General features: G+C 39.8%; 1 protein-coding gene across 2 annotated transcripts in view; it reads right to left on the bottom strand.

Moving 5' to 3' along the window:
• PTPN14 (protein tyrosine phosphatase non-receptor type 14) overlaps nt 1–13,371 on the bottom strand; it is a 181,426-nt gene that overhangs the window by 50,843 nt on the left and 117,212 nt on the right. For both annotated transcript variants that reach the window (XM_038395015.2, XM_038395014.2), the window contains 4 exons: nt 8,472–8,569; nt 5,582–5,649; nt 2,791–2,861; nt 2,226–2,313 (listed from right to left, as the gene is read on the bottom strand). In XM_038395015.2, the coding sequence (XP_038250943.1) occupies nt 2,226–2,313; nt 2,791–2,861; nt 5,582–5,649; nt 8,472–8,569 (325 nt within the window). The remainder of the gene's footprint in view (nt 1–2,225; nt 2,314–2,790; nt 2,862–5,581; nt 5,650–8,471; nt 8,570–13,371) is intronic.

Genomic DNA, 13,371 nt, shown 5'->3' with positions numbered 1-13,371 from the left:
TGCCAAGAGATAAATCCAACGTGACCCAAATGTAAAGTGATGCAGTGTTGTCTTCCTGAGTCTGTAGGCAGGTAGTCCAATTGCTTTAGCTGCTGCTTACTGGTTTGCAAAGCTTCAGAACATGAAATTAAGACGACTTTCATGCTGAGTGGGCCACAGAGACACTATCTTCTGCTATTGCTATGGGAGAATTCTATGAGCTGCAGCTGAGGCAGGCATGGCTGAGACACGCACAGTATATGGGCCAAAGGGACCAAAACAGACTGAAGGGGAAAGAATAGAGGAGACTCCCTTCTGTTCCCCAGCACCCTCACACCATTCAGGACATATTGGAAAAGAGACAGAGGGTGGACCTCCCTAACATATCTCTCTTCATTGACTGCTGTTTTGAGAAAAGAGGGAATCCTGTATCCCTTCCAGCTTCTGGAGAGTGGTGAGCTTCAAATTTATCAGATGCCTACTACCAACAGGGTAATACAAAAAGATGAATACCTTTGGCAGTGTCCAAGACAACATCCTGTTAGAAATCCTAGCTACCTTCTCATTCTCAGGCTCTGTGGATGAACACGCATTTAGATTTTGTCCCAAAGATTCACTGGTAGTATGCCCCACACATGCATTTTGTATCTATTTCTAGCTAGCAGGGGTTAATCCCCCAGTAAGTAGATGTCTGGTACATTTTTCAAGGCCTGTACATGCAGATTTCCAATGCTGCACACACCAGAATTCTTCAAATTATACTCCAAATCTGCTGTGGTTTGGACGTTCTCCGATTAAACATGGGAAGAGCTGTAATAAGCAAAGAGATGGTGAAGATTTTATTTTAATTTTTTTTTTAAAGGTGTGGAAGGAAGGAAGGAAAAAAGGAATCAGCTCTCGAATGCCCATCTCCAAAAGAGAACTTTCTCCAGGGTCTCTCAATACACTATGTTTGTCCATACATTTATCCTGCCAGCTCTCCTGGGTGGGTGGTGGTTTTTTCTGCGTCTTGCACTGCATGAGCATGCAATTGGTGCTTCACCCAGCAACCAACAACAACAACAACAACAAGGCAGAATGAGAAATTCTGTTAAAGAAACAAGTTGCCACAGTATAGAGGTTTTAATGGGAATTAATCCCAGAACAAAGCTTTCATTTCTTTTAGATGCATAAAGATTTGACATCAGAAGACCACACAATTTCTGCCTTCCAGTGAAAAAGCCATTAACTTCAATGGAGGCCATCACAAGATCCAAAGTACAATCAGACAGTCTGTTTGGTTTTTTTGTCCCTTCAGGCTAACTTCAGGGTTCTCTTATTTTTTAATCTCAGGAGCAGGAGAGGCAGAAAAACACTTTTACTAGGAAGTGCCTGGGGTCAGGGACAAGGAGAACTGTTGAGCAGTCCAGTATTTCTAACAAATAAACACAGAAGGAGAGTTTGCAATTGCAGAACAGGCTAAAAGTGTTCTTCAATTTTTTAGCCACCCAGTGGATCATAGTGACATGTGCTGTTCAAACTTAACCAGGTTGCAGATGGCAGCGTGGGGCATTAAGATAAGGAAAACTAATTAAAAATTCAAGGGAATGCAACATAAAAAGGACAACAATATATTTAAGAACCCTGAAAAAAAAACACAACAGTTGTTAGTCTAACATTACCTTGCTTCTCTTCAGCTGACAGAAGCTAGTACGGTCATACAAACCACATCTAAACATCCTACCTTAGCTAATAAAGTCTCACAACTCTCCCATGAAGCGAACAAGAGTTATTATATTCATTTAACAAATGGGGAAATTGAAATACAGCAGTTAAGTGACTTTTAACAACAGTAAAATCAGAAAATCAATGGCAGTGCCAAGATAAAATCAGGGACCTGATTCTCCATTGCTGTGCTCCTAATATAGTCATTTACCCCTGTGCAAAACAGATCCAAAACACTACCATTCCAATTTGGTAATGTTTTACACTGACTTTGCACAGGTATATACGACTACTCAAGGTGCTAGACAATGAACAATCAGGCCCAAGATGTCCAGATCTTGAATCCTTGCTCTATTAGAAAACACCTCCTCTCTCTATCTTCTGGTACATGAAAGGGTTCATTCTTCATTTAGATGTACACATATTGTTTACAATAACAAGAGTTATACACACACATCATCATATACCCTCTATTGTCTTTTTTTTTTTTGGATGTGGGCTGTAAGAAGGCTATGTAAATAATAGTAACTAGAGCCCCATACCCTCACAGGGAAGCTTTCCTGTCCAAATCCTTCCAGACGTTCCACTTCACTGATGTACATAAGTTCAGCTTCTGCTGCTGGTACGCCACTACAATTAAAACAACATAAGACAGCAAGAAATTGTTTCGTGTAACAAGTCATATTAAAGGTTCTAGCCAAAAAATGGCAGAGCCAGAATAATCTAGATTGACTCACTTTAGATACTAATGAGATTCTGAAGAAAATGTACAATATAATTAAAAAACAGATCATTACTTATTTTATCAAGATGAGATAGACATTTTAATTCATTCTCTATATTGTCATTAGTAGGAGGTAGAAAGCACAATCCAAATCTAGAGAGGAGCAACCAATGTGACAAAAAGGCACTTTCTACTCCAATGTCTAAAACAGGTTGGCAACCAGGGCTAGTTTATATTTGTAAAATTTTGTGAGAAGCTGATTAACTTTCTGTACAAACTAAATAAAAACCCAACTTAAAGTAGCAGAAGAATAGCCATATGTACCAGTTTCCTACTGCCAGTGAAAACAGAACAGACCTGTATCTTAACATTTTGGGACTCACCTATGAGTTTTATGTTCCTGAGCTACCTTTTGAGTCAGATCTTCCAGGACTGCTTCATCTTGAGTCCAGTCCTATAAGAATACAAATAAGAACACTCTGTTTATTGAGGGATACTAATCAGGAAAGAAACAAAGCAAAACACAGAACAGACACATTGTGATGGTGTATGTTTTAGGGTTGCCATATGTCTTTAAGCTTGCAGGACAGCAAAGATACCTAATACTGATTGCAATGGAAATCTGGATTTGTTTGTTATTAAAAAAAAATTTTCTGAGGGCAAGGTACCAGAGCTTCAGGGAAAACTTGAGGGGGGAGGGGAAATAGGAAATTTTAAGAAGATTGTTAATTCAAAACAAAAAGGAGGCTAGAAATTTCTTCCCAAATACAGAACAGAAAGACCTAACTTTTCTTTTAGTAACTGTTCAAAAAAGGAGGATCAAAAGCTTTGCTGTTCCTTTAAGTGCATAGTAAAGTTTGCCTTGTGTTTTCAACACACAGTTGATGAGAAAATTGTTGTACATTTTGTAAATGTGGTAGTGTGTGTATGGCAGGAATAATTCTGAAATCAACTGAGGCAAGACAAAGGAAGTTTGGTCATAAAATCAAAGCAAAAAAAAAGGAAAATTAAAAAGTTAACGAGCAAAACCTCAAAGTGATTATATTCATATAAAAAATACACCTCAAGGCTGTGTGTATTGTATGTGGCTAAACTGCCTGTTTCTTGCTCAATGGAGGCCTCCCTGCAATATTTGTTTCTGCCACAGAAAAATGTCAAAGTGGTATCATGCTAATGAAAAATGACATGGTACGTGTCTGTACACAGCTACACACCTGTGGGGTGTTCTATGTACATATCTTTGTTCTTTTCACTGAAGAAATGCCATCTGACACATAATGTAGCCTCACAAGATCAAACAGTCCAAATGCAGCTGCCCCTCCGCCATTCACCAGCACACTGCAATAATGTATTTTTTAGCAAATCAATGTTCCACTTTGAGACCTCATCTACTCCTAAGAGCTGCACAAATCTTCTCACCGCTGCTCTAGTACTGGGGCAGTCTACAACAGTTAGCAGTGGTTATAGCACTAGTATAGGGGGATTTACCATTATGTTACCTAACCCTGCCCAGGAGAAAGGACGAAGTAGAATAGGTGACTCAGTGCTGGAGGACAACATGCTTCAAGGGCTAACTGCTTCGGCTGGAAGTGTCAGCAACAATACACCTCTTCAGTGCTGGAGGATGTCTGTGCTTGTGCAGCACCTAGAACAGTGGGGCCCTGGCCCATGACTAGGCTCCTAGGCACTATGGTAATACAACTAATACATAATAGTATTATAATACATAATATAATACAATAGTAGTATTAACAACATAAAAGATAGGTAAGAGACAGCGTGATGGCAGGTGCAAAGCAGAAGTCAAACAACCTAGTCTAAACGACAACAGAGGGCAGGAACGGAAAAAGAAGGTATCAACTGAGAGGCCCAATCCAGAACACTGGATTCAAACTCCCTCAAACTAGGGAGAAGTTTATCCAAACTTTGAGACCCATCTTTATTTTTTCTATTGACAGAAAACTAATTGCAGTGTATTGAAAAAGCTAAGTAGTAGGAGTGTAGTCCTTTGAAATGAGAAATCTACCACACAGTGGTAGATTCACTGCACATCTCTCTGTCCACAGTGCAGCCATAATCTTGCTCCAGGCTGTTACCCACAATACAATAAAAAATACCCCTCATGGAGTAACACCAAAATAGCTAGTAGTAAATGAGAAAAAAAAGGCCTCATGAAAACAAGAATTCTGCTAGTCACTCTACATGCGTTGCTCAGTGAAGTTAAATGCCATCTGCCACGGCATACACAACATATGGCTTCTTACACTTATGTAGGCTCGTTATTTTCCCCCTCCACTTGCAGTTTTCTCTCAGATACTTCTGAATTCCCAGCACACGACTGACATTCAATTGCCATTTCTCAGCCACTCATGCTGTCTGATGAAAACGCCTATAGCTTTACAATCCCTACACATTTAATTTCAACTCAGAAAGAATGTCAAGATCAGAGCCTGACTGTTGAAATTTTATGAAGGTTGAGCTTGTTAAAGTTATTCATTCTCCCATCAATTACTCATTGCTATGGTGTCAAAGTAGCTGATATCTTTTACCTCATTCTCTCTTATGGCAGCAATTTTACATTTCTCTGCAGAATTTATCAATGGACATTAAATAGTTCATTAAATATCTGAAAGATTCGATAGTTTCAGATTTAGATTTGAATAACTTTTACTGCACACTTACTGTGGCCAAACTCTGAAGTTCTGATTCACCTATTATTCAGGCAAAAGGCTGATCCATATTGGTGGGAATTTTTCTTTAGTAAGGACTGTATGATTTGCTCTGTAAGTCTGCATTTGTTATATGAGCCAGTCCTCACATCCCATTATTATTTACTGTTTTTATTGCAATACTGCCCACAGACTCCCATCAGGAATATGTTAAATGCTGTATAACTTTATACTTTGTTCAAGTAAATATATTTCTTCTACTGAAATCTGTTCCTAGGGGAGAAATAAGCATGAATAGAGCTCACAAAGGGCTAAATTTGTGCTTCATGTAGTTGTTTAGCTAAAACCATATGAAACACAATCTCTTTGGAGGCAAAGCTTACTTTAGTCATTTAAAAATTTAGCACTAATACTTTTCATTGAGCTATCAACACCATCACCTCTGAGGGATGGAGGAATTACTCATAGGAGACCATGAAATAAAGAGGGGAAAAAAGTAACTCACCATAGGAAACAGAACATATTCTCGGAGGAAATCATGAGATTCAAACTGATTATAGTCACCAAAATCCGCTGGAAAAAACAACACCACATTTACTCATATTACATAGCACTTTCCATGGATACTAAAGCCTCAATCCTGTGAAACTTTGACTCACATGCTTAACTTTAAGCGTGTGAGTTCACCCACAGAAACCAAAGTGTTTGTAGGATTGAGACCTTGAACACCAGTTTAAAAAACTATCTTTTTTTTTTTTTAAATGTCCATACCCGAGTTAATGGTGTCACTAAAGACCAGTTAAAGACTACCTGGGCACAATTACACAAGGATCCTCTCCTTTTTTTCATTGCCCCACTCCCTGGAGCTACTCCATACTGATGCCTCATTGGCTGCTGCCACCCCAAAAGAGATGGGGTGGTTTCTGGTAGGCATTTTGCTCCTCATAGCTTCCATCCTCCCCTAACACATAGTACAGTGTGGCCCTGAACATTTCACTCAGTCTTTGCTAAAACACCACAAAGACCTATGTGAAAGGTGCTAGATTTAACATCCCAGGAGGCTGAAATCCCTTGAAAATTAACAATATCAATGCAAAGGTTTAAGTAAACTTGGATTTTCCTTCTCATCCCAGACTGATATATACCAGGCTAGCCAAAAGTTCCTGCCATGAGCGCTAGTTTAATACTTTATTCCCTTATCCTGGCAATTCCCTCTCATATGCCCCCCATTCTCTCTCTCCATTAAGGAGCGGATACAATCTTGGCACTCACAGCACTGCTCTTTGTCACCCACATGCAACACCCAAAGGATTATTATGATTTAAATGTTCTTAAAATAGTGACGTTTTGAAAGTGCTTCCTAAAAATTAAAATGCTTCTTCTGAAATACGCACACAGAAAAACCCCAAATAAAAACCACCCGCACCCCAAAAAAGCCCCATTTAGATTTATCTATTTGCTAAATAATAACAGCTTATAACTAAAGAATGAACTTGCTGGAAAGTTATTTTATTTTATTTTAACCGAACAAGATCAAACCCCATCTACAATATACTAGTATTTAGAAGTTGGAAATCCCCACCATAAATCACAGTAGCCAAACATTCTTGCTAAGCTTCTAGACAATTTCACATAGTACAGGATGCCAAAAATGCTGTTTAGTTTTGTTTCACCTCAGAGTTATGTTTTAAAATACACAGGGAATCAATATGGACATAAAACACAAAGTACGCAATTAAAAATAATTGAATATATTCCAAGTCTCTTTACAGGATCATGTGCAAAAGATAAAAGACAGCAACACAATGTCATGAGTAAGCAACAAAAATTGACATGTCAGATGCAGCTATCTATCATGATAACAGATTATGCAGAAAATTCACAACAAAAGAAGTGATTATTACTCAAACCACTTACAGAGACAGGAGAATGGACAAGTATATGGTAAGTGGGGCCTGCACAAAGCCACTGGAAAGGTCCCAAATTGAGACAGTGTAATCCAATTTGGTGTCTGTCCATCACCAATTCTTGGCCTTGTACTTTAGGAAAACCTCATTAAACCATACTGAAAAGTTCAAGGTGGACATATCTTTTCAATTATACTAAAAGATTTCAGGGCAACGGTCAGAAGAAAACATTAGGATTTCTTTTTTCCTTTTGTTTTTGAACACCCAATAGAACATTAAAATGGTATTTCTATCAGTGCTGGCAAAGATCATATTAACTTACTGAATACTACTACTCTTCACCCATTCAACTGCTTTTATCCTGGGCACTCAAAGTGCTCTAAACAGGTGGATATTAGTATTCCTAAACTGAGATAAAGAGTAAGTTAATGATCTGGTTTTCAAGGTGGTGAGCATCCACAGATCTCACTGATGTCAGTAGGAATGGAAGATGCTCAGCAGATCTGAAAATCAATCCACAAGAGATTTGCAAAGGCCTTTGAGTCAGTCAGTGGCTGTCAGAGGTAGCACACAAGTTCTCTATTGCTAGATCCTTGTTCTAACCACTAGACCACACAGAAATGGAAGTTCCAGAAGGTCACAAATTAAGCTCTAGAAAATTTCATTTCAGCAACAGAATGCTCTACAAATAAGCAGAGACAGGATGGTCATATGTTCAAATAGGTTTCAAAAATGTCTAGGGACCTGTTGTACCACAAAAATCTTTTAATCTTTGAGAAGCCAGTAACTGTGCTATTATTTTAATAATATTAGCTATTATTTGTATGTACAATTACCTGATTTGAACATTTACATTTGGATTCTTTTCAGCAGGCACATCTGTTGCATCAAGTTTTGAAATTCTGCCTATTAAAGTCTATTAGAACTAGACAGTCTGAGAAATGATATAACCTAATACACATTTATTTTTCTATATTATAGGTATACTTTTTATCTCTCTCCTTACTAGGCTAAGAGTAAAATCACAATAATAAACAGCTGTAATAACCACTATTATGTACTCTATAGTACTTCTGATAGGACGTGCCCGCTACAGCAAAGTGAATTTTTAATTAAAGGCAAAATTAAACTCAGGTTGAAAATGGAATTACACTGAAAACAAAGTTTGAAAAACAGTCAGCTCTCATCATTTTACAAAGTAGTCCACTATTATTAGAAGAAGAATCTAGATTTGTTTGTTGTTAATCCAGAAAATCCAATGTTGGAGCTGAACAGTGCTTATATAGTACCTATGATCCCAGTCCATGATTCTACACCTGAAAGTACAAGTAATTCATCAAAAGCCCAATCCTAGTCCTACTGAAATCAATGGAAAGACTAATGATCCTTAACATAAATTGGACTGGGCCTAATTAGTGTCAAATGAACACTTGGAATTAACTGTAGAGGGCAATGTTGGAAGAAGACAAGCAGGTAATTTAACTTTACCTTGCACAGCTAAGCCAGCCAGCCGGATCCCCTGATCCAACGAAGAACGCAATCGACCATCAACAACATCTTTTTTCACTTGTAGGTAATACTGATACCTGTGAATAAGTGAAACAACAAAACGAGACTCAAAGTTTATGTTCTTGGATATTTTCTACAGAACAAAGATGGCTACAGACAGAACATTTTTACGCAAAGGTTGTGTACTTAAATTGTACTGTGTATGTTGCAGATGCCATACATAGAATCTTAATTATAGCACTTTAAATATATAGACTAAAATCACCAGTGTGATCCCTATCAGGACCATTGTTCTCAACTGTACGAGAGAGAAATCAGAATTCCATTGTGTGCGTATTGGACCACACCACAAGAGTTACAGCTTCTGGAATTGAATCCACCCATAAATTCCGTAGGTGCAACTGAGGAACGTACATCCTTGTATGCAGTGTTGCTGTAGCCATGTTGGTCCCAGGACATTAGAGAGACAAGGTGGTTGAGGTAATATCTTTTATTCAACCAACTTCTGTTGGTGAGAGAGACAAACTTTCTGAAGAAGAGCTCTGTGTAAGCTCGAAAGCTTGTCTCTTGGAACATACATCATGATATTCCCAGATCACATGCAACAGAATGAAATTAGTCTGGGAGGACGGCACAGACAGAATATGGAGGATAACAGGAAATGGAATTAGGCTTGGTCTAAAGCCTTGGTCCACACTAGGAGAATTGTACTGCTTTTAAAAAAGAAAAGGAGTACTTGTGGCACCTTAGAGACTAACGAATTTGTTAGTCTCTAAGATGCCACAAGTACTCCTTTTCTTTTTGCGAATACAGACTAACACGGCTGCTACTCTGAAACCTGTGATTATGCAAGGCACTGAATTTAGCTGTATAGAGTGGTCATAAATTTGTTAGTCTCTAAGGTGCCACAAGTACTCCTTTTCTTTTTGCGAATACAGACTAACACGGCTGCTACTCTGAAACCAGAGTTAAAGCAGTAATCTGTTTGTGTAGACAACTCCTAACAGTATTAGAAAAGATCCTTGTTCAAATTGTAAGAGCAAGCAGCTCAAAGTGCCATCTGACATTTCTCTATGCTTCATTAATCTAATAAAACCTTTCACATTCTTCTAGAGTGAACTCCTACATCAGAACAAATGAGATTCAGGATCTTGCCACTAGACAGCACCAAAGTTCTGATGAGACTTTTATTCTCAGGATTACAGCAATAGTAGCAATACTAAAATTTGATCAAGAAGGCATTTTCAGTGTAAAGCCCATTTTCATTTCCTTCAAATTAGAGAAATTCCCCTTCGAGCTGAAATTGTTCAAGTTTACTTAAAGCCCAAAAGTTGAATTTTAGGTGAAGTAGGTGAAGAAAATCTTTGCAGATAATTTTGGGTTACTAGACTTAAAAAAATAAATCAAATCAAAGCTAAAATTTTTTTCACACATTTTCTTGTGCTCTGGTAACTCACAACCAGTTTCATTTTATAAATTTTGATTTCGCATGTACATAAAGACTGAAGAAAATTGAAAGACTCCCATTAATTTCAAAGCACTCTGAACAATCTGATTGTGAGAAAGGAAAGCATGAGCCAATAAGAATAGCACACAGCCTCTCTGCTTGGCCTTTCTGCCTCCAATCTCAAATTTCACAACTCTGGGATTGTGGTGCCTGGAATTCAGTTTACTGTGCAAAACATAGATAATCTGCAATTGCAAAAAAATGGCACCAGAGGCAGGCAGAAAGACTGCCAGACTTGCCTTTGACATCACCTTAAATGGAAGTAGGGGGACACTATACTTATAATTTCACAATCTGCACTAAATGACTTGTAGTCTATGGGAGTTTTGCCACTGAGTTCAGTGGGGCCAGGATTTCAACCACAGTTCCTGCAAAAACTAGAGACAAGCCACACTGCAGAATACACAAACAGCAGAAAATATATGACGATACCACAGTACCTGCATCAGACGTCATGACAAGATTTGGAAAAGTAATTAGTGATTTTGGGTGCCTCAAAATTCAAGACCAGCGGTCCCCAAACTTTTCACTGTCATGCCCCCCCTTGCCCCGTCTGTGCCCCCTGATCCCCAGAGTCAGGGCCAGGAGCAGGGTTGCAGCTCCACGGGCGGGGGTGGGGTGGGAAGGGGAGTCATGGACAGGGGTAAGAGGGCCGAGGCTGGGGCCACAACTACGGTTGGGGCTGGAGCCGGGAATGGAGCCGCAGCCAGGGGCCGGGGCTGGGGCTGGGGCCAGGGTCGTGGCCAGGCCATGGTTGGGGGCTGAGGCTGATCTGGAGCAGAGATGGGAGTGGAGTGGGGCTGGGTGGTGCTCCCTCCATGCCCCTTGTGGGACCTGGCCCAGGCCCTGCCATGCCCCCCGAATGTTCTTACATGACCCCCTAAGGGGCGCACCCCACAGTTTGGGGACCTCTGTTCTACGTGTTTAACTTGCAACATCTTTAAAAGGCTTGATTTTAGGAAAGTTCTTAGCACCCACCTTTCTATAACCAGGTTCCTTTACAGTATCTCACATTGAAAACCCAAAAATGGGGACACCCACAAGCGCAAGTCACTTTTTAAAATCTTGACCTGAATATTTTTTACAGCACCTGTTTAAGGCACTGTGTTGTGTGGTGTTGAATTGTATTAAATGGATAGCATATATTAAACCTGATTGGCTGCTGCTGGGTCTGGAGATTGGTTATTAAATTTATTTTCTAATATTTGCTAATGTTCCTGATATATAAGCACCCTTGATAAAAAAAGAAATCCAAATAAATAAATAAAACAAAACAGTAGAAATGTAACACCTACCAACCTCATTGAAAATACATACTGTTAACTCAGTATTTATTAGAGTATTCCCTTGTACTTCCCCATATTTGCTGTAGGAAATACTACAGATATGGAAGTTAGCTAACTGCAATCCTTAGTTGGAGGGCATGGATCAGCGTTCATGTCATGAACCCCCCCGTCAGTACCCAGCCTGGGCCGGGCAAGCTAACGATCCAACCAGCGACCAAATTTGGTGATGAATCCTGATCATGTGCCACTTGAGGCACATTGGGTACATGCTAAGAAGAATCCTTATTTAGGCGCTGCTCCAAAGCCCATTGAAGTCAATGGAAGGTGGACTTTAGATCATTCCTTGGCTATCTAAAGCATCTGTCAAGTTTTTAAGTACTGTCACTTTATAGTACTCTTGCACAAAGAGTTAAGTCATAGCTGCTTACGTTATTTCTACTAGGTGGTCACCATTTTCTTTATAAACCCTTATTTTCAGAATTTATAACTTGGTCATAAACGTATGCTGTACGGTGAGATTTTGGCATGCAAGGGCTCAACCTGGAACAAATTATTTATTTATATTTACAAAACAAAAGTCTGCTTGGACAATTTTCAGCCATTCTTTTCTTAAAAAAAGGAAATTAACTGGCTTGGGATGAGTACAATTCCAAATATAGGCACTGACTCCAGGGGTGCTCCGGGGCTGGAGCACCCATTGGGAAAAATTAGCGGGTGCTCCACACCCACCAGCAGCCAAGCTCCCCCCTCTTCACCTCCCCACCCTTGAGTACGCCACATCCCCACTCCTCCTGCTCCCTCCCACCTGCCTCCTAACAGCTGTTTGGTGGCGCTTAGGACTTTCTGGGAGATGGGGGGGAGAAGCGGGGACGCAGTGCACTCAGGGGAGGAGGAGGAGAAGAGGCGGGGCAAGGGCGGGGACTTGGGAGTGGAATGGGGGAAGGGACTTTGGGGAAGGGGGAAAAGGGGTGGGGCGAGGGCGGTGCAGGGGCAGGGTTGAGCACCCACCAGGCAGAGGGGAATTTGGTATCTATAATTCCAAAGCCACTTTGTTAATTTTAAAAAACACATGTGGCATCCCCACTCTTTGATCTATTTTAAAGGAATATGAACAGCTGAGTTTAGGCCCAAAATTCCAGTCTTAGCTTTGGCTGGTGGTTGTTTTTATTTTTAAAGGGGGTTGATTGTTGGGGATGGGTATCAAAAGCTACCATGAAAAAAAAAAAAGGCACTCTGAAATTAGCAAAAAGTTATAAACACAGCATTTTCTTTTTGGGTGGAAAACATTTGCTTGCAGGAGAATAATATGGATGCACAACCCCTCCAAGGGTACAGTAGAAAAATGTAGCCCTGACAGGAGCAGAGTAAAATCTAGAAGCCTGCTAGGGTTGGGAGAAGCTTGTTGAGATTGAGAGATAATAAGGGGCTCTGACATCGCCTTTGCCATGGGAATCATGGGAGCTTTTTGGACAAATGTTGGGACTGTTGCTGGGTGCCAACTCTGGTTCTATTCCAAGATAGGGGATGGTCATACTCCAATATGCAGGGTCCCTGGGAAATCACCAATTCCCTGACATCACACTAGATCATATGTGTTGTGAGGAAGAAGTCATGGGCTCCACTTTCTAGGAAAGGGTGGAATAGAGGAGAGACTCCACTACTGCTCCATAGGTACAAAGCTCATCCATGCTGCAAGGCCATGGTCTGGCTCTGTGCTCGTTCTGCAGGTGAGATACTTGCAGTCAGGCTATGGCCCATAAGCTGTGAAATCCTTAGGGCTCCTTCACATGAAATTATATTAATTAAACGTCACTAGCCAAGATTATGTGTTTTTTGTTTTAACAGAAATTAAATATTCACTTAGAATCCTAGGTGAATAAAACATTTTTTAAAATTGCCTAAATAAATATTCAATTCAGAGAAACTGGCTCAGAAAAGTAGATAAAAATATGTATTTTATAAACTTTCAATGTTTTGTATGTTGGAGAAATAAGCAAATATAATAGACAAAAACATATTTGCTCATTGCTACAAACTGTTACACAAGATGGCAGAAACCAAGAAGTTCACAGTTATGAAGCCCTGG

The sequence above is a fragment of the Dermochelys coriacea genome, chromosome 3, assembly GCF_009764565.3.
Source record: "Dermochelys coriacea isolate rDerCor1 chromosome 3, rDerCor1.pri.v4, whole genome shotgun sequence".
Taxonomy (NCBI): Eukaryota; Metazoa; Chordata; order Testudines; family Dermochelyidae; genus Dermochelys; species Dermochelys coriacea.
Note: the sequence above shows the minus strand (reverse complement) of the source record. Positions and strands in the feature narration are given on the sequence as shown.